The 25,196-nt window shown below is 36.5% G+C and overlaps 1 protein-coding gene across 9 annotated transcripts in view; it reads left to right on the top strand.

Moving 5' to 3' along the window:
• Positions 1-25,196, top strand: part of BIRC6 (baculoviral IAP repeat containing 6) — a 226,587-nt gene that overhangs the window by 124,647 nt on the left and 76,744 nt on the right. For all 9 annotated transcript variants that reach the window (XR_007150730.1, XM_047851564.1, XM_047851566.1 and 6 more), the window contains 12 exons: positions 4,266-4,828; positions 5,807-5,982; positions 7,201-7,297; positions 7,431-7,625; positions 8,270-8,470; positions 10,045-10,324; positions 12,218-12,474; positions 12,737-12,845; positions 17,261-17,482; positions 18,907-19,690; positions 20,804-20,947; positions 21,662-21,791. Coding sequence is in view for 8 of the 9 variants with exons in the window: in XM_047851564.1 (XP_047707520.1) it covers positions 4,266-4,828; positions 5,807-5,982; positions 7,201-7,297; positions 7,431-7,625; positions 8,270-8,470; positions 10,045-10,324; positions 12,218-12,474; positions 12,737-12,845; positions 17,261-17,482; positions 18,907-19,690; positions 20,804-20,947; positions 21,662-21,791 (3,158 nt within the window). In the remaining variant the exon portion in view is untranslated. The remainder of the gene's footprint in view (positions 1-4,265; positions 4,829-5,806; positions 5,983-7,200; positions 7,298-7,430; positions 7,626-8,269; positions 8,471-10,044; positions 10,325-12,217; positions 12,475-12,736; positions 12,846-17,260; positions 17,483-18,906; positions 19,691-20,803; positions 20,948-21,661; positions 21,792-25,196) is intronic.

Genomic DNA, 25,196 nt, shown 5'->3' with positions numbered 1-25,196 from the left:
TTCCAGAGTGGCTGCACTAGCTTGCATTCCCATGAGTTTATTCTTAAAATGCATGAATGGTTAAATATCCTAATATATATCATATGAATGTATCATTTTCTTCATACTGTAAGACATTTCAAAAATCCAACATTATTTTCTGGGGCACCTGGGTGGCTTAGTCAGTTAAGTGTCTGACACTTAATCTCGGCTCAGGTCATAATCTCGTATTTCATGAGATCAAGCCCCATGTTGGGCTCTTCACTGGGTTGGAGCCTGCTTGGGATTCTCTCTGTCCCTCTCTCTGCCCCTCTCCTGCTCGTTCTCTGTCTCTCTCTGTCTCTCTCTCTCTCTCAAAATAAACAAACATTTAAAAAAAAATAATAAAAACTAGTAATATGTGTAGTTTTAATTATTTGTTGTATATACACAGTGAAAGATAAAGGTAAGGAGTAGATTCACGAAACTAAGGACATGATGTTACGATATGAATACATGTACAATATTTGGAAAACATGGGCATGATAGTTTTGTGTGATGTAAATAAAAGCAGTTGACAAGCAAAAATCAGTCACCATATATTTACTTTTTTTTTTTAACTAGGCTTTTTTTTTAAATTGTGTATGAGACTTCCAAACATTCAGTAGACATATGCTTTAGTATACTACTGTTCATATAAAGTTGTACTGCAGTAAAGGTTTTCCTATGAGACTGTAATATATTTGCTCTTACGTTTCCTACAGAAACATTCATCTTGATTTTAGTTTAGTTACATACTATTTTTTTTCAAAGTGGAGATATTTTGCATGCCTCCAAAACTGATCAGCAATTTCTTTTTTTTCAGCTTCTCTTCTTTTTTCAGCCAACCCCTTCTGCTCTACACACACCCTGTGAATTTTCTAGTGTAATTTTCTTTAATCCAATGCATAAAGTTCTGGGCCAAGAATGTCTTCGTTTATGTTTTGTTTGTTTTCTGTGTTTTTTTTTTTTTTTTAAGGATTTTTGCTTTTTTTTTTTTTTTTAAATCTTTTTTTTCAACATTTATTTATTTTTGGGACAGAGAGAGACAGAGCATGAACGGGGGAGGGGCAGAGAGAGAGGGAGACACAGAATCGGAAGCAGGCTCCAGGCTCCGAGCCATCAGCCCAGAGCCTGACGCGGGGCTCGAACTCACGGACCGCGAGATCGTGACCTGGCTGAAGTCGGACGCTTAACCGACTGCGCCACCCAGGCGCCCCTGTTTTCTGTGTTTTTAAGAAAGTCTCTAGTATCCTGATAAGTTAGCTGGGAGCTCTTAGGTAAATTAATTTTATGACCAGGAAGAAATACATAGTCTTAATATAAAGAAGGCATTCAATTTTATTGGGTGTTTTTGCAGATTACTTTCTATTTGCCTGGGGATGATATTTTCATTTTCTTAACAGTATCCTTCAGAAAATAAGTTTTCTATTTTCATGAAGTCTTGTCAAGTTTTTCCTTTATATATTATTTTTATGTCCTAAAAAAAAGAAAAAATCCTTGCCTAAACCATGGTCCTACACATGATCTGCTATGTTTTCTTCTAGAAATTTAGTTTTTACAATTTATGTTGCATTTGGGTCACAGTTTTTTTGTTTTTTGTTTTTGTTTGTTTTTGCCTGTGGATGTCCATTTGTTCCTCTGTCATTTGTTATACAGGCTCTGCTTTTTTCATTGAATTTTCTTTGCTTTTCAGAATCCATTGACTGTACACGTTTTGCACTATCTGGACTCTTTTGTAGAATTGACGTTTGCATCTATACTTTTTTTTTTTTTTTTAATTTTTTTTTCAACGTTTATTTATTTTTGGGACAGAGAGAGACAGAGCATGAACGGGGGAGGGGCAGAGAGAGAGGGAGACACAGAATCGGAAACAGGCTCCAGGCTCTGAGCCATCATCCCAGAGCCCGACGCGGGGCTTGAACTCACGGACCGTGAGATCGTGACCTGGCTGAAGTCATATGCCCAACCGACTGCGCCACCCAGGCGCCCCTGCATCTATACTTTTCTAATACTGTATTGCCTTGGTCCCTCCACAGTTTCTTGAAATCTGGTAGTGCTGGTTTTCCAACTTTGTTCTTTTTTCAGAATTGTTTTGACTATTCTGGTTCCTTTGCTTTTCCACATAAATTTTAGAATAAGTTTATTGATTCTCGTCTATACTACCTGAAATAAAACAAAACCCTGCTGGATTTTGATTGAGAATGCATCGGTCTACGGATCAATTTAGGAAGAGTTACATAGCCTCTTTGGATTTTTTTTTTTGTACCCAGTCATGTAGTCACTGAGCAAAAACAGCCTTATTTCCTTCCTTTCCAGTGTGTATGTCTTAATCCGCAGCCCCTGCCCTGCCCTACCCTTTCCCCTCTCCCAATGCCCTGGTTAAGTACCTTCAGTATGATCAGTTGAAATGATGAAATTGGCCATCTTTGTTTTTTTCTTATTGTTATTGGTAGTCTTTCACAAATAGAAATGTTACTAGCTGTAGCTTCCTTTGTAGATGTCTGATAGCAATTTGAGGTTTTTTGTGTTCTTAATTTGCTAAGACTTAAAAAAATCATGTGTTACCCTTGGATTTTGTGGAATGCTTTCTCTATATCTTTTGAAATTATCATGTTGTTTCCTGTGTAGTCTGTAAATATGGTGAATTACATTGATTTTTTTTAGAAAAGTGTTGATCACTGTGTGTTCCCAGCATAGACTCACTGCTCACTTGGTCATGATATATTATCCTTTTCATGTCTTGCTTAAATTAAATTAGTTAACATTTTGTTGATTTTTGAATCTATCTTTATGAGGAATGTTTGCATTTTTCTTACAATGTCTGGTTTTTATGAAAAGTGCCTGTTTTTTATACAAGTTAATGCTGGACTCATAAAACAAACGATCCCTTTTATGTTTTTGAAAGGAGTTGTGTAAAATCGATTACTTAAATATTCGACAGTACTCACACTGAGGCATGCTGAGTCTGGAGTTTTCTTGGAGAAAACGTTTTCAATTTATTTTATAGTGAAAGATGATTCAGGTTTTTTGTTTCTTCTTGAGTGAGATTTGGCAGTTTGCATCTTGACGGAATTTGTTCATTTCATCTATGTTGTCGAATTATTTGTATTATATCCTTATTATCCTCTTAATGTTGATGGGCTCTAGTTCGATTCCTGTTTTCGTTTCTGATATTGGTAATTGTTATTTATTTGTGTCATTCTGGCTAGAAGTTTATCATTATTTTTGGTATTTTCAGAAAACTGACATGAAGCTTTGTCCTACACCTCAATCCTATTCTAACACTATCCAAAGTTAGTGTCAGACTCACACGTTTAGCTACTCAGTACCATAACATTGCCCTCACTTCAGAGCGCGCAGTTGCAAGTTGCCGCACTTCTGTCAGATTTGGGTACAAATTCAGGGGTTCTCACAGCACACTCCTCAGTTTTGGTAGTTTGTAAAAATGACACATAGAACCCAGGTAAAACGCTTAACATTTACTGATTTATTATAATGTATATAACTCAGGAACAGCTAAATGAAATAGATACATGGGCAAAGTGTGCCGTAGGGGGTTTGTAAGTTTGGGTGTCTGTGAATGGGTTTGAACGTCAAAGGTTCTGTGTTATCACCGTTGCATACATCAGAATTTAGCCGTTTGTTAAATATATTAGCTGAATTCTTACTCATTTGTATGTTGCCAGTGTCTGTTCTCAAGTTCTGCCTTAGGAAAGTGAAGCTCTTATTCTGTCTCGTTGGAGGTGCCTATCTTTCCTGGATTTCCAGCTCTGTAATGGGTTTATGTGACTTCATAGTTAGTTTTACTTTTTCTCGTTAATTTGTGGGCAGTATTTTCTCCAGATTTTTATATCTTAGGCATAAGCAGAACTTGAGAGCATTTAACTTTGATGTGTAAGAATTAGTTGACTGAATTTCAAGTTTTGAAAATCATAATTAGTAGAAAATGTTTAAAATAGCACCATTTGAAGATATGAAAAACCAGAGCTTATTCCATGTGATACTCAAATATTTTAGTCCGTAGCTTCAAAACCACCTGTTTGATTACTTGTCCTTTAGTTTTCTATTGGAAGGGAAGTCATTTTTGATTTTGTGTCAAATGGAAGACAGTTAGAATGACTCAGGAAGAATGGAAACCATTTGCTACAAAATGAAACAGTGAAAACCAAGAGTTTAATTACTGTGTTAGCTCTCTTGTACTGTGGTGGTTACTTTTTTAAAAATTTAAGATGGATTAATTTTTAATCATCTCTCTTTTTCTGCAGGGGTGCTTTCCAGACAGGCCAAGGTCCTCTTGATGCCCAAGTAAAGCTCTTAGAATTTACCCTGGAGCAGAACTTTGAAGTTGTTTCAGTTAGTACTATTTCTGCTGTAATAGAGTCTGTCACCTTTTTAGTGCACCACTATATCACTTGCTCAGACAAAGTGATGTCTCGAAGTGGATCAGATAGCTCGGTGGGTGCTCGAGCATGCTTTGGGGGACTCTTTGCCAACCTTATTCGTCCAGGCGATGCAAAAGCAGTTTGTGGCGAAATGACAAGAGATCAACTCATGTTTGATTTGTTAAAACTGGTTAACATTCTAGTACAGCTGCCTCTTTCGGGCAATAGAGAATACAGTGCAAGAGTTTCTGTGACCACCAATACTACAGACAGTGTTTCAGATGAGGAAAAAGTCTCCGGAGGCAAAGATGGTAATGGAAGCAGTAGTAGTGTTCAAGGATCACCTGCATATGTTGCTGACTTAGTGTTAGCCAACCAACAGATTATGAGCCAGATTTTGTCTGCTCTGGGCCTGTGTAATAGCAGTGCCATGGCGATGATAATTGGTACGTATTGAGAATGTTTAATCTTATGCTTGTTTTTGGTACTGTATCTCTTTGTTTTAGCAACATATAAATTGATTTTTTATTACTTTATAGTGTAAGGCTACTTCATTGCAAACTTCTTAGCAAGCTGTAAGTGGAAACTTCTAGAGAGTGGCTTCCTTCTATCAATAAGTGAAATAGAAATGATGAAGAATTTTAAGTGTGAATTTTTAAATACCATATTATGCTAATCAAATAACTTGTAATTTGTTATATTAAGAAAAAAATCAGTCTCACTGGTCAGGCACCATACTTTATAATCACACATCTCTGATGTGTTAAAGATGAAGAATTTCACATCAAATTTTATATTAGGGAACCTTATTGATTCCCACTTTTTAAAAAATGTGAGGTGTAAAATTGTATCCAAAGTGGAACAGTTTCTATGACACATATATCGGTGTAAAATTTCTGTATTGTTGCTTAACTTTTCTACCTGTTTGAAAGCTGATATATTGTACTTCTGTAAACTGTGACAAAATTAATCCCATTGATTCCATTCTGTTTTTTCTTTCTTTGTGTATGGGAAACAACCATCCTATCTTTTTTTTAATTCGATGTCTTGAAGCATAGTTATGTAACAATACCACTTATTTTTCTCTCCATTTCCTTTCTTCTTGGTATATGGCTTATATGTAAGATGATATTCCTCAGTCATATAACAGAGCAACTTCTTTTTATTGTTACCAACAATAGAGGTATCTCATGTAAGAAGATGGCCAAAAACATGCTTTACTGAATGCTATGATGAATATCCCAATCTCTCGTGTATATATATACACACATGTGTTTATATACACGTACACATATACATATATGTAGCTGTTATATACCCATCCTTCAGTGGTTTCAGGACAAATGACTTTTCTATTTTAATTATTACTGGTTTTTAAGTATATACTGTATTTTAAAAACGTGTAATCTTTTTATTTAAACTAGGGGCAAGTGGATTGCATCTTACCAAACATGAGAACTTTCATGGTGGGTTAGATGCTATATCAGTTGGGGATGGATTGTTTACCATACTGACAACCCTCAGTAAAAAAGCTTCTACGGTCCACATGATGCTGCAGCCAATTTTAACTTACATGGCCTGTGGATATATGGGCAGACAAGTAAGTTCAATCTGGCAACTATTTCAGTAATTTAAATAGTTTCTGGCAATGGGGACAGAGAAGTATTTATAGGACAAAGAGGATTCATATATTGGAAAAAGAGCAGCAGCATCAAGTAAAGACCTATAGACTATTAAATAAAGTTTGAATGTAGTTTTTTGAGTCCATGTTGTGAAAAATCACCACAGTGATGTAAGAATAAAACATTAAACATAATCTTAAATTTTAGGTTGTTTTCCTGTTATCTCAAGAAGAAGTTTTCTTTTCCCTAGAAATAGCATAGTGGAATACCAAAATGCTCTCTGTAGATGTTACATACAAAAGTTTAATGCGACTATTTTTTCAGGCTATGATGCATGTTTGTTTAGTTTTCTTTCAGCCAAAAAGGATTTGGGTAATTTTAAAAGAAAAATCGGTTCAAATATTACTGCTTTTTGATTTTCCTTCTTATAAAATGAAATTGTAGGAACCAGTGTGATGCTTTTAACTTCTAGTCCATTTACTGCATTTTTTCAAATGCAGGCTTTAAAATGTACTTTCTTAAGGAGTATTTTGTATGTCAGTGTAAATCACCATTTTCTTAAGTTGTCATTGCATATATATATGCACATATTTCTCCATTAATGGAAAGATATTTGAGAAGAATCAGTTTTATTTTTATTTATTTTTTTTTTTTTAAATTTTTTTTTCAACGTTTATTTATTTTTGGGACAGAGAGAGACAGAGCATGAACGGGGGAGGGGCAGAGAGAGAGGAGACACAGAATCGGAAACAGGCTCCAGGCTCTGAGCCATCTGCCCAGAGCCCGACGCGGGGCTCGAACTCACGGACCGCGAGATCGTGACCTGAGCTGAAGTCGGACGCTTAACCGACTGCGCCACCCAGGCGCCCCGAGAAGAATCAGTTTTAAATGAAATTAGTGTCTAATGGAAAACAAAATCAATGCACATTAAGGTCGAAAATGATAATACTAGATAAAGACAGATGCTTAATTTAAAAAATACTCTCAGTTCAGAAAAAAAGCTATACTTTTTTGTTGATTCAGTAAGATTTCTTAGGTCTTTTGGCAGATAGGTTGAATTTGTGATTTAGATTAAGGCTATAATTTTAGAATACTTAACTATAAAAGAATATTACAGTTAATATGTTAATTGTCCTAATTACAGGAAGTTAATAATCACTGTTACAAAGTCACAGTACACATGTGGTTTTCTTTAGGGCTCTCTCGCTACTTGCCAGTTATCTGAACCATTACTGTGGTTTATTTTGAGAGTATTGGATACCAGTGACGCCTTGAAAGCATTCCATGATATGGGTAAGATAAATTCTACAAATTGTCATTTAAGTGTACGCATTTGACAGTGTATGTTGTCATTTTTGTAGTCTTCTGTGAAAGGTGACTGAATGTCACACTGTCTTATTTTCATTTGGTGTTCTTCGTAAATTAGGTGGAGTTCAGCTCATTTGCAACAATATGGTTACTAGTACAAGGGCTATTGTAAACACTGCAAGAAGTATGGTATCAACTATTATGAAGTTTCTTGATTCTGGTCCCAATAAAGCTGTTGACAGCACTTTGAAAACAAGAATACTAGCTTCTGAGCCTGACAATGCAGAAGGGATCCATAACTTTGCACCCCTGGGTAAGAAAAGAATTACTAAATCTTATTGATATGAACTTACATATTTTATTAGCTGGTATGAAGCAGAAATAGTTCTTGAAGTAAGTTGATCATGTGATAATATCACCAAACAAGTGATTTTAAAGGTAGTGGCTTTTGAAACAGTCTGTTGGTTAGAAGGAAGTTTTTAATAGCTCCCATTTTAATGATCTCATTTGTTTGTATTTCCAAGTTAAATAGTAACACCTTTTGTGAAACGAAATAGCAGATTTTTGTGTCTGTTTTCACCATAAATGTTAATCAGTTTAAAGAACTTGTTCCATCTTATTTTGAGTTATTTTAAGAAGCTTCCGTTTTAGGTGGGTACTCCTTTTCCCAGTTTATTGTGCTAGATTTGTTATTACCTTAGTTTTCATTTGACGTGTGAATATAAAGAAATTAGGCAACGATTAATAATGAACTTATCACCTTGCAGGTTGACTGGGTGTCTTGATACTTTGTAAATACTGTGACAAATCGTGTTAAACACACACTAATAAATATGTTTGTAGCATCAGATGTTTATGATTTTAGCTAATTTTTCTGGTTCAGTGATTAGATAGTTCTTGATGGTTTATTTGGGTTCTTTTACAGAATTTTTATGATTTTTATAATATCTTCTATAGGTACAATTACATCTAGCAGTCCAACTGCCCAACCAGCTGAGGTGCTTTTACAGGCCACGCCTCCTCACAGGAGGGCTCGCTCTGCTGCGTGGTCCTACATCTTCCTGCCCGAGGAGGCTTGGTGCGACCTCACCATTCACCTTCCTGCAGCAGTGCTTCTTAAAGAGATACATATCCAGCCTCACCTTGCATCTCTTGCGAGTGAGTAGTATTTTTTGTAAAGAAACATGTATGAAAATAAACTGTAATGTAGGAACACTTAAAAATGAGAGAAAATATTTAGTAAACAGTGATACATTTAGGTATGATTCCCAGATTTCTTAATTTTGAAGTTTTTTGTGTAATATTCAGCATTACCACCAAATCATTTCCCCTGAAATGAATTGACATAGCTATTCCCCTTAAACAAATGGAATGTTTCATGAAATCCAAACCAACCTATTTCAGTTATATATAATTTTTCCTTGCCTTTCTCCCCAAATTTATTAAGCTATAGCATTAACTTGAAATGAGTTAGTTTACACACCTGTAGATAGCAGGCGTACTTTCTCTGGCCCCATCCTCAGTGCCAGTCCTGCAGTGGGAAATTAGCTTGGATTTATGTGTTGTTCCCTCCTCCCCCCCCACCCCCATTGTAAGGTAATTACATATACACAATTTTTTATTTTAATAACTTGACTGTAATATTTAATATTTTTAATATTTGAGTGTGATTTTTTAAATTTGTACTATATTGAGTATCATTCATTTGGTGCTTTTTCATTGAATATATTTTGTTTTCACTTTGCAAGGTGTAAATAATTGAAAAGAGTTTTTAGGAAACAAGTTTTACATTAAGAGGAAAAAGAACTCTTCCAAGTATTCATAAAGGAATCTGAAATACTATTTTGCATTTTTGATCCCAGATTCTTTCAGTATAAGCATAGTGATTTTGGGGCGCCTGGGTGGCTCAGTTGGTTGAGTAACCAACTCTTGATTTTGGATCGGGTCGTGATCCCAGTGTCCTGGGATTGAGCCCCACGTTGGGCTCTGTGCCAAGGATAGAGCCTGCTTGGGATTCTCTCCCTCTGCCCCTCTCCCCATTCACATGCTCTTGCTATAATAATAAAAAAAAATAGTGATTTTTAAATGTTTGTTTATTTTTAGAGAGAGAGAGACAGAGTATGAGCGGGGGAGGGTCAGAGAGGGAAGGAGACACAGAATCGGAAGCAGGATCCAGGCTCTGAGCTGTCAACACAGAGCCTCATCTGGGGCTTGAACACACGAACCGTGAGATCATGACCTGAGATGAAGTCTTAAACTTAACCAACTGAGCTACCCAGGTGCCCCAAAGCACTTTGTTTTTGGTATATTATTCTTTTCCAAATTATTTACAACCCTAAGCCGTTAACATATTAATCAAATGTCCCACATTGTGGGTGATAATTCTGAGTAATAGAAATAATAGAGTAATTGTCAAATTGGCAGTTTTATTCTTGCAGAGACTCAAGTTATGTAAATGTGGATTACCTATCTTCAGTTATTTTTATTTAGGGGAGTGTTACAATTTTTAAAATACTATTTTTGTTATATTGTAGATCTCATATCTTATGTTGGAAAATAGCTCCAAAATCAGTCCTGGTGAAAGTCAGTGACAAAGTATGATGTGGCATATAAATTATCTGTTTGCAAGTTCATAATATAACTGAAAGCTGCTCTTTTACTGGGATTTCTGCTAAACCATGAAGTCTAGTTCACATTTTCTTTAATAAGTTTTCACTCTTCTCTTCCTCCAGCCTGCCCGTCCTCTGTGTCCGTTGAAGTGAGTGCAGATGGGGTAAACATGCTCCCTTTGTCCACTCCTGTTGTCACCAGCGGCCTCACCTACATAAAAATTCAGCTGGTAAAAGCTGAAGTAGCTTCTGCTGTCTGCCTTAGACTTCATCGCCCCCGAGATGCCAGCACATTAGGCCTGTCACAAATTAAATTACTGGGCCTCACTGCTTTTGGTACCACTTCTTCGGCAACAGTTAATAATCCCTTTCTTCCATCTGAAGATCAGGTGTCCAAAACAAGGTATGTTTTATTTCTCATTCTTTTTTTTTAATGATTTATTTATTTATTTACTTATTTTTACTTTTTAATATTATTTTTTATTTTTTAAAATTTATATCCAAATTAGTTAGCATATAGTGCAACAGTGATTTCAAGAGTAGATTCCTTAGTACCCCTTACCCATTTAGCCCATTCCCCCTCCCACAACCCCTCCAGTAACCCTTAGTTTATTCTCCATATTTATGAGTCTCTTCTGTTTTGTCCCCCTCCCTGTTCTTATATTATTTTTGTTTCCCTTCCCTTATGTTCATCTGTTTTGTCTCTTACAAAGTCCTCATAGGAGTGAAGTCATGTGATTTTTGTCTTTCTCTAATTTCACTTAGCATAATACCCTCCAGTTCCATCCATGTAGTTGCAAATGGCAAGATTTCACTCATTTTGATTGCCGAGTAATACTCCATTGTATATATATACACCACACCTTTATCCATTCATAGATCGATGGACATTTGGGCTCCTTCCATACTTTGGCTATTGTTGATAGTGCTGCTATAAATGTCGGGGTGCATGTGTCATTTCGAAACAGCACACCGGTATCCCTTGGATAAATGCTTAGTAGTGCAATTGCTGGGTCGTAGGGTAGTTCTATTTTTAGTTTTTTGAGGAACCTCCATACTGTTTTCCAGAGTGGCTGCACCAGCTTGCATTCCCAATGTTTTATTTATTTTTGAGAGAGAGTGCGAGCGTGTGTGAGCAGTGAAGGGGCAGAGAGAGATGGGGACAGAGGATCTGAAGCAGACTCCGCAGTGAGTCATGTGAGCTCCGCCCCGCAGTGAGCAGGGAGCTCATGTGGGGCTTGAGTCCATGCACCGTGAGAGCATGACCTAAGCTAAAGTCAGATACTCAACCAGCTGAGCCACCCAGGCACCCCTTATGTCTGATTCTTAAAAAAAGCTTTCTGAACTTTTTATGAAATTATTTATTCTATGGTTTCTGTTTTAGGGCTTAGGAAGTCCTTTGTTCCATAGGTAGTTTATACAGCGCTGTAATTTTATTAGATGTAATAGAGATAATGATTCTTTAGAACCAGAACTTGGAGGCTGGTTAAAATTGAAATTTATGTGTGTTTAATTCTTGAGGTATGTACAATGTGTAGTATCTGTGGGTATGGATTTCTGTTCTTTGGATCAGAGTCTAATATATGAATTTCCCCATGCCTGTCACCAGGATACATCTGAGCCATACAAATTGACCATATAGACAGAGACCTAGTCTTGTATGATAATTCCTAAATGGCAGTTAGTGGAAAGGTTAGATTTGAGCCATACAAATTGACCAAATAAACAAGGACCTGAATATGTCCTTTAATTCACATTTATCTGGTAAAATTTGTTAGTTGAAAATGTTATACACTGGTTCTATTGAAAGTTTTGCCTGATAAGAAAATTTGGGTTTTTTTATTCTCAAGCTGCCAAGACTTTATAGTTTCACAAGGCTATAATCCTATGCATTTTATATTTAAACATATATATGTATATATAAAAAAACATTTTCTGACTGGGCACCTGGCTGGTTCAGTCAGGAGAGCATGTGATCCTTGATCTTAGGGTCATGAATTCAAGCTCCACATTGCACGTGGAGCCTATTTTAAAAAAATACAAAAACGTTTTTTGACTGGTTGAACAAAAGGCAAGTAGTTCCTAAATGCTGTTAGTGGTTAAGTATTTTTATTTGTTACACTATGGAGGAAACTTCACTGTGTTTAAGTCCTTCTTCATGTTCTAGCATTTTTTAAATGAAGATTTGTGTTATTTATGAGACACAACATGCTGATTTTTCAGTTTTGTTTTACCCCAGAAATAATCTGAGCCACTTGAATTTACCACGTAAGCTGCTTTGTGTTGTCTTTTTCAGTATCGGCTGGTTACGGTTATTGCATCATTGCCTTACTCACATAAGTGATCTGGAAGGAATGATGGCGAGTGCGGCTGCACCTACTGCTAATCTGCTGCAGACTTGTGCTGCCTTACTGATGTCCCCGTACTGTGGGATGCACTCACCCAACATTGAGGTTGTGCTTGTAAAGATAGGACTGCAGTCCACGAGAATTGGCCTGAAGCTCATAGACATTCTCCTGAGAAACTGTGCAGCATCAGGCAGTGATCCTACAGGTGACCACCGTTAACTTTGATATTTTAATTTTTACCTATCTGCAAAACAGTGACAGTTACTTAATCACTTAATCTTTGTGATGAAATCTGTTTCTGAAATTAATTTCCATTATGGCTTCAATGTCCTTGGAGGTTTTTTTTGTTGTTGTTGCTGTAATTTATGGAAGCGTAATTTTTAATTAACAATTTAAAATTAAATTGAGCAAATATTCCTATACCATTTGCTTATTTAGCAAACTTTCTTTTGGTTCTTTATTGCAAGATCTAAACAGCCCTTTACTTTTTGGAAGACTGAATGGACTGTCTTCCGATTCTACGATAGATATTCTTTACCAGCTTGGAACAACTCAGGATCCTGGAACAAAAGACAGGTATATGTTGATCTTGTTTTTTTGTTTTGTTCTGTTTCTTTTTTTCCTTTTTTAAAATTAATTAATTTTTTTTTTTTTTTTTTAAATGTACTCTTTTTTCAACGTTTATTTCTTTTTGGGACAGAGACAGAGCATGAACGGGGGAGGGGCAGAGAGAGAGGGAGACACAGAATCGGAAACAGGCTCCAGGCTCCGAGCCATCAGCCCAGAGCCTGACTTGGGGCTCGAACTCACGGACCGCGAGATCGTGACCTGGCTGAAGTCGGACGCTTAACCGACTGCGCCACCCAGGCGCCCCTAAAATTAATTAATTTTTTAATATTTATTTATTTTGAGAGAGAGAGAGAGAGTGAGCGGGGGTGAGACAGAGAGACAGGGAGACAGAGAATCCCAAGCAGGCTCCATGCTGTCAGCACAGAGCCCGATGCAGGGCTTGAACTCATGGACAGTGAGATCACTGTTTATTATTTAAGGACACACTTACACACAGTTATGTGATAGTGAACGTTACTTCTAATACTTTCTCCTTAGGTTGTTTCATAAAAGTCAAGACTGTTGATTATATTGGACATATACCTGTATGCTTTACATGATATAACTTCTAGAAACTTTGTGAACATCAATTTTTATGTATTTGGACATATCTTAAGCAAATTTGAGTGGAAATAGAATTATAATCAGTATTACTTTTGACAAATGGAATGGAATAAAATATTACAGTTTTTGAAATGTTTATTTACTTCAAGAGAGAGCACAAGTGAGGAAGGGGCAGAGAGAGAGGGAGAGAGAGAATCCTAAGCAGGTTCCACGCTGTCAACACAGAGCCCAATGCCGGGCTCAGTCGCACAAACGATGAGATCATGACATGAATCGAAATCAAGAGCCAGACGTTTAAGTGACTGAGCCACTCAGGCGCCCCAAAATATTACATGTTTTTATGTGAACCATGTTGTTAGGAGATCTTTGTTAAGTTGTGGTGCTGTCAAATCATACAATCTTAGGTAGCATTTACTACTGTGTATGAATATTAGAATATTGTGTCCATATTAGGCACCTAGACTATTTTGACAAAAGTAATGTTTTTTTTTTTTGATTACTTATTATTTGTAATATTCGTTGACAGCTTTTCATTAGCTCTCTACCTTCTATCTCCTTCCTACTGCAAGGTGAAATGTTGTCATACAAAGTAAATAATATTTGAATATCTCACCTAAATATTTAGTGATGGTTTACGTGCAGGTAATTTTGGATGGGTTTTACTAATGTACCTTTTCCTTGATGTCTTCTACCTCCACATTGAGAAGAACTTCCCAAGTATTTTTGAGACACGTTTTTGTTGACAAATTTTGGGTGATGATTTGTCATTCTCATGTTTTATATATATCATATATCAATACCAGAATACCATTTATAGAATGTGTGACTTCATAAACAATTAATCTTTACTATTTTCTGAGTTAATGCTATCCTTTAATATTTTAGTTAATATTCAAGAAAATCATTTGATATTTTGTTAGTTTGTTTATAAGTTATTAACCAATCATTAATTTTGCGGGTACTTACTCATTTTATTGCTTTTTACCGAATAGTTGCTGTGTGCGTGGCACTGTGCTAGATACTAGAGTGTCCAAGTTCATTGAATCCAGCTTTTTGCCTTGTATTGGGGAGACAGAATACTGTCACTCACAAGGGACAATTTACATAGGTCAGACTTGGGGATTTGGGGTAGTGTCAGGCATGGCAGGTGCCTAGTAAATTTTGATACTTTAATCACTGATAATGTAATAAGCTTTAACTTATTTTAGGTTAGTTGCTTTCATACTCTCCGATGAAGAATGTTCAAATGGCATTTAATGAAGTAAATTTATTTCCAGCATGGTAACTTCAAGATATTAAATAAGCTGAATTCTTTTCTATAAAGCTTTTTGCTTCACATAAGTAATATGATTATTATATTTAAAAATAGATTGGAGTTTTTTGGAATTTTTTTTAATGTTTCTTTTTGAGAGAGAGACAAAGTGTTAGTGGGAGAGAGGCACAGAGAGAGGGAGACACAATCGGAAGCAGCCTCCAGGCTCTGAGCTGTCAGCACAGAGCCTGACGTGGGGCTCGAACCCACTTACTGTGAGATCATGACCTGAGCTGAAGTCGGATGCTAAACTCACTGAGCCACTTAGGCACCCCTGGAATATTTTTTGATAGAATAAATTGTGCCAAATTCAAATTATAATGGCTAATGAGGTAAAAAAAGAATTAAAAAATTAATTTTATTTTATTTTATTTTTTTTTAATTTTTTTTTCAACGTTTATTTATTTTTGGGACAGAGAGAGACAGAGCATGAACGGGGGAGGGGCAGAGAGAGAGGGAGACACAGAATCAGAAACAGGCTCCAGGCTCTGAGCCATCAGCCCAGAGCCTGATGCGGGGCTCGAACTCCCGGACCGCGAGATCGTGACCTGGCTGAAGTCGGATGCTTAACCGACTGCGCCACCCAGGCGCCCCTAATTTTATTTTTTTAATGCTTATTTATTTTGAGAGAGAGACAGAGCGAGCAGGGGAAAGGCAGAGAGAGAGAGAGGGAGACACAGTCTGAAGCAGGCTCCAGACTCTGAGCTATTAGCATCGAGCTCGACGTAGGGCTTGAACCCATGAACTGTGAGACCATCACCTGAGCTGAAGTCGGATGCCTAACGCACTTAGCCACCCAGGCCACCCCATAAAAATTTAATTTTAAATATTTTTCTAGAACAACTTTCTTAAAATAGCTTACAATTATTTAATTCTTTAATAGTTCTTTGTTATTTTTTTTTTGTCATAGGAAAATTACCCTAAATAAAATTGTTCTCACTGCATAATACTTTTTAAAACATAAATGTTTTAGAACTGACATAATAACAAAATTATTGGCTTCCGCACACTGAGAAAATCTTACTCTTTCCCAATGACCTCATCTGCTTTCTCTTTTTCTGACTTATATTTATTTCCTATCATATGAAATTTAAAGGGTCTTGTCCAGGGGCAACTGGGTGGTTCAGTTGGTTAAGCATCTGACTCTTAGTTTCTTCTCAGGTCATGATCTCATGGTTCGTGAGTTTGAGCTCCACGTCGCTTCGTGCCCACAGTGCGGGACCTGCCCTTCCCTCCCTCTCTCCCTCTCTCTGCCCTTCCCTCCCTCTCTCCCTCTCTCTCTCTCTCAAAATAAATAAATAAAAACTTTAAAAATATATATTAAAAAAACAGTAAAATAAGGGGTCTTGTTCAGAGCAGAGAAGGGGTTTAAGTAGTATTATATACCTTCCTACCCCCATTTCTTGTAACCTGAAGCAAAGAATCTTATAAACTCCAAAGCCATATTGCTTTAAAAGATGTTATTCTATGGGGCGCCTGGGTGGCTCAGTTGTTTGAGCGTCCGACTTCAGCTCAGGTCACCATCTCGTGGTCCGTGAGTTCGAGCCCTGCGTCAGGCTCTGGGCTGATGGCTCAGAGCCTGGAGCCTGCTTCCAATTCTGTGTCTCCCTCTCTCTCTCTGCCCCTACCCCGTTCATGCTCTGTCTCAAAAATAATAAACGTTTAAAAAAATTTTTTTTTAAAAAAAGATGTTATTCTCTGGGCACCTGGGTGGCTCAGTCAGTTAAGTGTCCGACTCTTGATTTCAGCTTAGGTCATGATCTCACAGTTTTGTGAGTTCAGACCCCTGCAGTGACTCTGTAGAGCCTCCTCCAGATTCTCTCTCTCTGTCTCTCTCTCTCTGTCTCTCTCTCTCTGTCTCTCTTCTTCCCTGCTCATGCTCTCTCTCAAAATAAATAATAAACTTAAAAAAAAATTTTTTTTTAATGTTCTCAGGGGTATTAAGGGTAGGGTGACACTTGAGAAAAAGTACTTACGTTGGGGCTATATTCTGTTGTCAGAGTGCAGGGGGGTGGGTGACTGCTAGTAGTATTTAATGGTTGGGGGCCAGGGGAGTAAGACATGCTGTGTTGCATGAGATTCTGCACAATAAAGAATTAGTCCCAGATTACTATTCTGGGTTGTGTGGATTTGTTGTAAGATGAAAGAAAATTTACAGGAGACCATGAATTTGTTAAGTTTTGTATCCTGTAAGTCCAGATATTTATAGGGTTTTTTTGGTAAGTGAGTTAAGAAATTACCCAATGTTTATTTGCAGAATTATATGTTATCATATGTTATTTCAAACATTTTCATCAGTTAAGATTAGTAAGGTTATTGGAGAAGTAGAACTACTATGTCAATTTTGCTTACATAAGTTCCTTTTCCTTCCTAGTTTAGATTAAAAGTACCAAGAACATTAGTATATGACTCTCATAAATACAGTGCTTACTTGAAATGGTGGTATTTATCCATATTAAATGTAAGTTGTGGTATAATTGGTTATTTGAATTCATTTTCTTTTAAGAATTCAGGCCTTGTTAAAATGGGTCAGTGATTCTGCAAGAGTGGCTGCTATGAGGAGAAGTGGCAGGATGAGCTACATGTGCCCTAACTCTTCGACAGTAGAGTATGGTCTTCTCATGCCATCTCCTTCTCATTTGCACTGTGTAGCAGCAATTCTGTGGCACAGTTATGAACTGCTTGTAGAGTACGATTTACCAGCGCTGCTGGACCGAGACCTCTTTGAGTAAGTACGATTTTTGAAATCCTTTTTTTTCCGTTAGCAGATTGTTACAGGTTTTCACATGATGAAATGGTATTTTATATGCTTGTTTGGATAATAATAATACTTTGAAAGTAGTAGTTACATAGAATCATGTATAATTTTGAAATTAGGTGCTTACAAATTTAATTAGATTTATCTCCACTAAGAAGAAATATTAGTGTCATTGCTTGCTTTCTCCCACCTAAAATTGGAGTGTTTAATGTATGTGTTCCTACAGGTCATAGTATTTATTCTTTTTTGCAAATTTACCCACCAGACTTTTTTATTGGGCTTGTGCACATGCCAACGGGGGAGGGACAAGGAAGAGAGAAAATCTCAAGCAGGTTCCATCCCCAGCATGGAGCCCAACATGGGGCTCAGTCCCACAACTGTGAGATCATGACCTGAGCCGAAATCAAGAGTGGGACGCTTAACCGACTGAGTCACCCAGACACCCCCAGATTGTTTTTTTTACCCTTAATGTACAGCTATTTAAGGAGTAAAAGTATAATTGGAAATTTTGAAAGACTTACTACTTTAGAGAGTTTTTATGGTTAGTTGTTTTTACTACTTTCTAGTTATCTGATAGGATTGTTCTTTTGGCAGTTTCCGCTTACCCACATTTCTTTATCATACTTAGGGCTTTGCTGAACTTAGCGCCTGTAATTGCTAAGTCTATAACAGAATATTGTATTTATTTCTGAGGAGTTCCATGACCTAATAAAAGACTGGCCTTTTGTCCTTTTTAGTCCGTCATTTTCATATTTGGTCTTCTCAATTGGCATAACCCACGACTTAGTAATGAAACTTACTAATAGTTTTTGATTTGCAAACGTGAATTTTAAGCCATCAATCATGTCAAATTCAATCTGAACATCTCTTTTGTGTAATTTTTCAATGTTTCTTTCTTTCTTTAAGTTTATTTATTTTGAGAGACTGCGCAAATGTGGAGGGGCAGAGGGAGAGAGAGAATCCCAAGCAGGTTCCACCTTGTCAGTGCAGAGCCTGATGCTGGGCTGAAACTCAGGAACCATGAGATCATGGCCTGAGCTGAAATCAAGAGTTGGACACTTAACTGACTGAGCCACCCAGGCACAACTCCAGTGTTTCTTTATGTAACTTTTTTGAGGTCACATAGAGCGGTAGATACATTTAAATACAGATCTCTTGATTTTCTGTACTGGTTTTACAAGTCTAATCTAACTTCATCTACCTAAATACCTAAATAATGTATATCAAAGCAGTCATCATGAAATCTTATAGTATCTATGTCAAATAAAACATATACTTTTATAGATGTCATGATTTTATACAGTGTACGTTGATTTCTAATATTACTATTGGAAAAATGAGGTCTTTCTAAAGATACGTATATAATATTAACCTGGTGTCTTTTATTCCCCTAGGTTACTTTTTAATTGGTCCATGTCTCTTCCCTGCAATATGGTTTTGAAGAAAGCTGTTGACAGTCTACTATGCTCAATGTGTCATATACACCCAAATTATTTTTCTTTGCTCATGGGCTGGATGGGGATTACCCCTCCTCCAGTGCAGTGTCACCACAGACTGTCCATGACTGATGATAGCAAAAAGCAAGATCTTACTTCATCCTTGACAGATGACTCTAAAAATGCACAAGCGCCTCTTGCACTAACTGAATCACATTTGGCAACCCTTGCATCCTCTTCTCAGTCTCCAGAAGCTATCAAACAATTATTGGACTCAGGTTTGCCTTCTCTTCTTGTGAGGAGTCTGGCTAGTTTCTGCTTCAGTCACATTTCTTACTCAGAAAGCATTGCTCAGTCAATAGATACTTCCCAGGACAAGCTCAGGCGGCATCATGTTGCACAACAATGTAATAAGATGCCTATCACAGCAGACCTGGTTGCTCCCATTCTTAGGTTTTTGACAGAAGTTGGCAGTAGCCATGTTATGAAAGACTGGCTCGGTGGGTCTGAGGTCAATCCACTGTGGACAGCACTTCTGTTTTTATTGTGTCATTCTGGGTCCGCTTCTGGAGGACATAATCTAGGTGCACAACAACAGACTAGTGCAAGACCGGCCTCTCTTTCTTCAGCTGCTCCAACAGGATTGACTACTCAACAGAGGACAGCTATTGAGAACGCCACTGTTGCATTCTTCCTGCAGTGCATTTCATGCCACCCTCATAATCAAAAACTGATGGCCCAGGTAAGATTAGAAATACCGGCTTAAGTTTTAGGCATCTTATTATTTTAATACAATGTTAAATAACACTAATGAAATTAGTTGAGAAAGGGGTATGTATTACAGGTGATAATGAAGATTGGGATACGGTCCATTTAGAGATCTAAATTGAAACTGTAATTAAAATAAAGTCTTGATATATCTTCCCTCTTCCTCTCAACTGTCACATATTCCTTTTGATGAGATAATGGGCAAATTCACAGCGATTCTAGCTATAGATCATACATTCCTATTTTTAAACTCATCTCCCCCTGCCCCCCATAAAGAGGACAAACCAGAAGAACGATACGGGCTGCTGAAAGACGATTGACCACTTGAAGGTGTCATCTCATCTGCAGTGGAGTATTGTATTTTGTTGTAACTGGCTTGCTATGACTTTTAGTTTGCTTCTAATGAAGCAGACATTAGGGTAGATTTCAGATAGGAGACTCCTGACATCTCACTAAGAATATGAGAGATGATTTTATTGTTTTAAGTCCATGGGGACAAAAATCTTGAAAGCTAGAGTTATTATAAGGACGATTCTAGTTGATTTTTGCCAGATTCTGCTCCTTTCTAGCTGTTTTGACCTTTGTCTAGAGACAGTTAACATAATTTTCAAGAAATACTGAATGATTTAACTTTATTGAGAAGGATAGCAAGATACTTGAGTGTCTAAAGTATTTAATTATTGCCAAACTTGATCTGCTTAATATGCCTAATTAAAGGAAATGTCTAAATTATCAATTTTAACCAAGGTCATGGATATGAGAATTTGAAAATCTGGTTTGTACCTCTGGGTAGCCTGAAACTTTTGTGTCTTACTGCTTTCTGGCTTAATTATCATCTCTCAGCTTCTTGTTAAGGCTTTGTTTGATATTTTTAATACCCTTTTTTCATAATTTTTATTGCATTGTAAGCACATTCATATTGACTCAAGTTGAAAGTAAGTTGGTTACACCAGGTATTTATGTGAAAACCCTGTAGTAGTAGTTTATCCACAGAAATTTTCTCTGGGGATAATCTTTTTTTTTTTCTTGAAAGTACACAGCTGCAGATAAATAGTGCACTTAATTTTTAAATCTCTTTACTTGCCAGGTCCTCTGTGAACTTTTTCAAACGTCTCCTCAAAGAGGGAACCTTCCAACATCAGGAAACATTTCAGGGTTTATACGTAGATTGTTTTTGCAATTGATGCTGGAGGATGAGAAAGTGACAATGTTTCTTCAGTCTCCCTGTCCAGTGAGTATTTTAACAGTTAAATTAAATCTTAATATTAGCTGTGTATAAAGATATTCTATAATTTCATATCAGAATCTGCAGTTACCTCTACATCCTAATTTCTAAAATAGCAAACTGAAACTAGAACAACCTTGGTACTTAATGATAGGACTTACAAGTCTGTTTTGGATAACGCTTCATGTGATAAATAGCCTAATTATACACTACCATGAAAAGTATAATTTGGTTGGAGGAAAGAGTGACAGATTATTAGGTACAGTGGTGCTAATACGAAAGTTGAGCAACAATTCAGATGTCAAATGTGCCACATTTAAAAAAAAATTTTTTTAATGCTGCTTTTTGAGGGAGGGAGGGAGAGGGAGAGGGGGAGAGAGAGAGAGAGAGAGAGAGAAAGCATGAGTGGGGGAGGGACGGAGAGAGAGGGAGACACAGAATTCAACGCAGGCTCCAAGCTTCAAGCTGTCAGCACAGAGCCCGATGTGGGGCTCAAACCTACAAACCACAAGATCATGACCTGAGCCAAAGTTGGATGCTTAACTGACTGAGCTACCCAGGCACCCTTCAAATGTACCATACTTTCAAAAATATATAAAATATACTCTTTATATTTTGTGTGTATTTACACTTTTTATTCTTTTAGAAAAACTTTTGAAATTGTTTTGTAATGATACATGTTTCCAAAAAATCACTTCTTGATTTCTTTTGAATTTTCAGCTGTATAAAGGTAGAATTAATGCTACAAGCCATGTCATCCAACATCCAATGTATGGAGCAGGCCATAAGTTCCGTACACTTCATTTGCCGGTCTCAACAACATTATCAGAAGTTCTTGACAGAGTGTCAGGCAAGTCAGATTTAAGTATTAAAATTTTTTTTTAACTTTATGTTACATTATATAAAATTTTTATTATGTTTTGTAACTTTATTTTACTGCATCTACTCACTCAGCAACCATTTCATGAATAGAAAGGTCAGTATGTCTTTACATTTTCAAGCATGAGAAAGAAGCTGATAAAGGAGAAAGTGTATGTGCGCTGCCTTCTAGCACCCATAGTTCTTTTGCTGTGGTGTGTGTTGTGTGGAGAATTGACAGAATGGACAGTTGGAAATGTTGACAAGCCTTGGGAAGCCATTGATGGAATTTTTTCACAATAAACCGTAGGGCTTTTTTGTAATAGGTGATTTGCAGGCTATTAGGTTGGATAACAGGATTCTAAATAATAAATATTTACTAGATCTCAGGAAGAAATGAATGGTCAGGAGATGAAAATGAAGTAGGTAGACTTGATTGGTGACCTTTTTATTTATAATAGTGAAGAAAGCAGAGAGAAATTATCCCCTAGGCTTCCTGCCTGTATTCTAAGATGATGACTTTAAACAGTATACAGGTTATTAAAAGACAGGTTTGTATTATATTAAAATATAAGCAGTTTTGATGGCAGAATGCAGATCAACTGTAGATAGTTTGATTGCCTGTAGATAGTTTGATTGCCTCTCAGAAATCTTGAGAATGAAATCAGTGAGTGAATTGATTGAGCACTTTCTATGTGTAAGTCCTCAGGCTGTAAGAGTAAGCAAGACCTGTACCCTGCCCCTCAATATTAGGGTCTTACTTATGCTGTTTAAAAAGTAAATGAAATTTAAGAATGTTTGCATTCTAATATAAATGTAAGTATGTTTCTATCTGTATGCATTAGAAGGGAGTGCCTAAGTACTATAGCTGGGAACTTAGGAGTATCTCAGAAAAAAGCTGATGTCCATGTATCAGTGGGAAATACAAAGCTTATTTTGTAATTTCTAAGCTTAGAAAAAAACTGGGTTGAAGAGATTTGGGAGTTGTTACCATCCATAGATGGTAAGTTAAACCATGTGAATGGATGTGATCGCTATGAGAAAATAAGGTAGAAAAGATTCTTTCTTGGTTTTAGTCACTGCAGCCACACAAGTATGTACATAATACTATATAATTCTTTTCTTTTTATAAGTTTAACAATAAAATGTTCAAATACTATTATAATTGTATAAATAACATTTGTTCTTATTTGAAAATGTCTGCCATATCTTGTTACAGCTAAACTTTGAAAATTTGATTTTATAGACTTTTTTTGTATCATAGCCTTGAAATTGTTCCTTGTGCGTGACGAAGAAAAAAATGAATAATTAATTAAATGAAAGAAGGAGAAGTGGGCAAGAGTACTGAAGTTCAGTTATTGCTATTTCCTATTGATCATGGGAAAGTATAGACATTATATTACAAAATAACTGGAAATTTAATATTTTTCTTTTTCTTCACTATAAAGGAATACTGTTTTCTAAAATGTCTTATTAGGTCATTAAGAGTAATGACCTTTATTACCTACAAATTTAAAAAATAAATTGATTACTTCCTAAGAATACTACTCCTAGTAAAAAGTCAGACAAAGAGTCATTCTGAGCAAACATGGAAAATTTGCAAGTGCTAATTTAACCTGTATTTAGCAATGCTTTGGTCCTTTAAAGTGTATTATGATCTTTAGCCATACTTGGTATGATATATTTACATGTGCATATATATTTTATCAATATGTATAAAAACAAGTAATCCAAAATTAATAATTTTACCCACTTCCCATAGCTTTTGACTACATTGCTTTCAAATAATATAGTTATGTGTCAGTATCTTTGCTTTTACAAATTTCTGTCATTGCTTTTAAGCAATTTGTTATATGCCTTGTGGTTTCTTGCTGCTTATGATGTGGGTTTGTTGACTTTCTTGAATCTGGGTGTATAGATTCCATCATATTTGGACATTTTTTTTACAAATATTTTCTCATATTTTCTGTCTCTGCTTCTCTCTTCACGTAGAGTAATTCAGGTTACACATTTATTAGGCCTCTTGAAGTTCTTCCATAGCTCACTGAAGCTCTCCTCATTCCCCCCACCCTGACCCCCTGCCTCTTTTCCCCCCCTCTGTTTAAAATTTTTGGATAATTTATATTGCTCTGTCTTCAGTTCTGTTCCTCTGTAGTGCCTACTAATTTGTTCTTTTTTAATATCTCCTTGTCCTTTTTTAAAGTGTATAAGCTTTCCTTTAAACATGTTTATGTTGATTATTTGTTCCTCATTATGGATTGTATACTATTGCTTCTTTATTTGCCTGGAAAATTTTATTGGACTTCTACTTTTTTACTTTTTGGGTGCTGGATATTTTTGTAGTTTAATAAATATTTTTTATTTTGTTCTGGGACAAAGTTATATTACTTGGAAATGGATTGCTTCTTTTAGATCTAGCTTTTAAATGTTATTAATTAGGAACAGAGCACCTTTTAAACTAAGGCAGAACTTATTTGTGATGATGGACATTTTTAATAAACTTGTACTGTCTAGTACGGTAGCTGTTGAGCACATGAAATGTGTTTGGTGAGACTAAGGAACTAAGTTTTTAATGAATTTAATTTTGAAAAGGTACTATATTGAAATAGAAGTAGGGTACCACATTTGAAAATGAAAGTCTAAGGCTACTTGGGCCTCACTACTGAGGTAATACCCATCTGAGAAATATTAGGAATTCACTAGGCATTGAGAACACTAAATATTACAGCCCTTATTTTAGACTCTGGGGTTGGTCCCCTTTTGAGAAGTACTTAACTTGGCTTTTGGTGGTTTCCTCATATATAATGCTCATCTGTATGCGCTAGAGACCCAGAGGAGACTGTAGATCTCTGGAGCTCTTTCTCTCTGCAGATCTCTCCTCCCTAGCAATGTGACTTAAAAACTGCAGCCAGCCATCTTTGTCTTCCTGGAGTCCCAGTCCGTATCCTTACCTTGGATGACTTCTGAGTTGTGCCGATCTATGGCCTGGGAAACTCTAGCAATGAGCTGGAGCAGTCCTAGAGCTCACCTCTTTAGTTTCCACTCACCTAGGCATCACTCTGTGGCCTTCCTGATGGCCATTGTGTGAAAACTGTTTAATGTATTTTCCTAGTTTTTAGTTATTTCAGGTAGTAGAGTAAATCTGGTTTTGTTATTTCATCTTGATTAGAAGTGGTAATCCAAACTAGAACAGTTTTTTTTTTTTTTAGTTAAAAAAATTGTTTTTAAATGTTTATTTTTGAGAGAGAGAGAGAGACTAACAGAGACAGAGTGTGAGCAAGGGTGGGGCAAAGAGAGGGAGACACAGAATCTAAAGTAGGTTCCAGGCTCTGATCTGTCAGCACAGAACCCAACGTGGGGCTTGAACTCACAAGCCACGAGATTATGACCTGAGCGG

The sequence above is a fragment of the Prionailurus viverrinus genome, chromosome A3 (genome assembly GCF_022837055.1).
Source record: "Prionailurus viverrinus isolate Anna chromosome A3, UM_Priviv_1.0, whole genome shotgun sequence".
In the NCBI taxonomy this organism is placed as follows: domain Eukaryota; kingdom Metazoa; phylum Chordata; class Mammalia; order Carnivora; family Felidae; genus Prionailurus; species Prionailurus viverrinus.
Note: the sequence above shows the minus strand (reverse complement) of the source record. Positions and strands in the feature narration are given on the sequence as shown.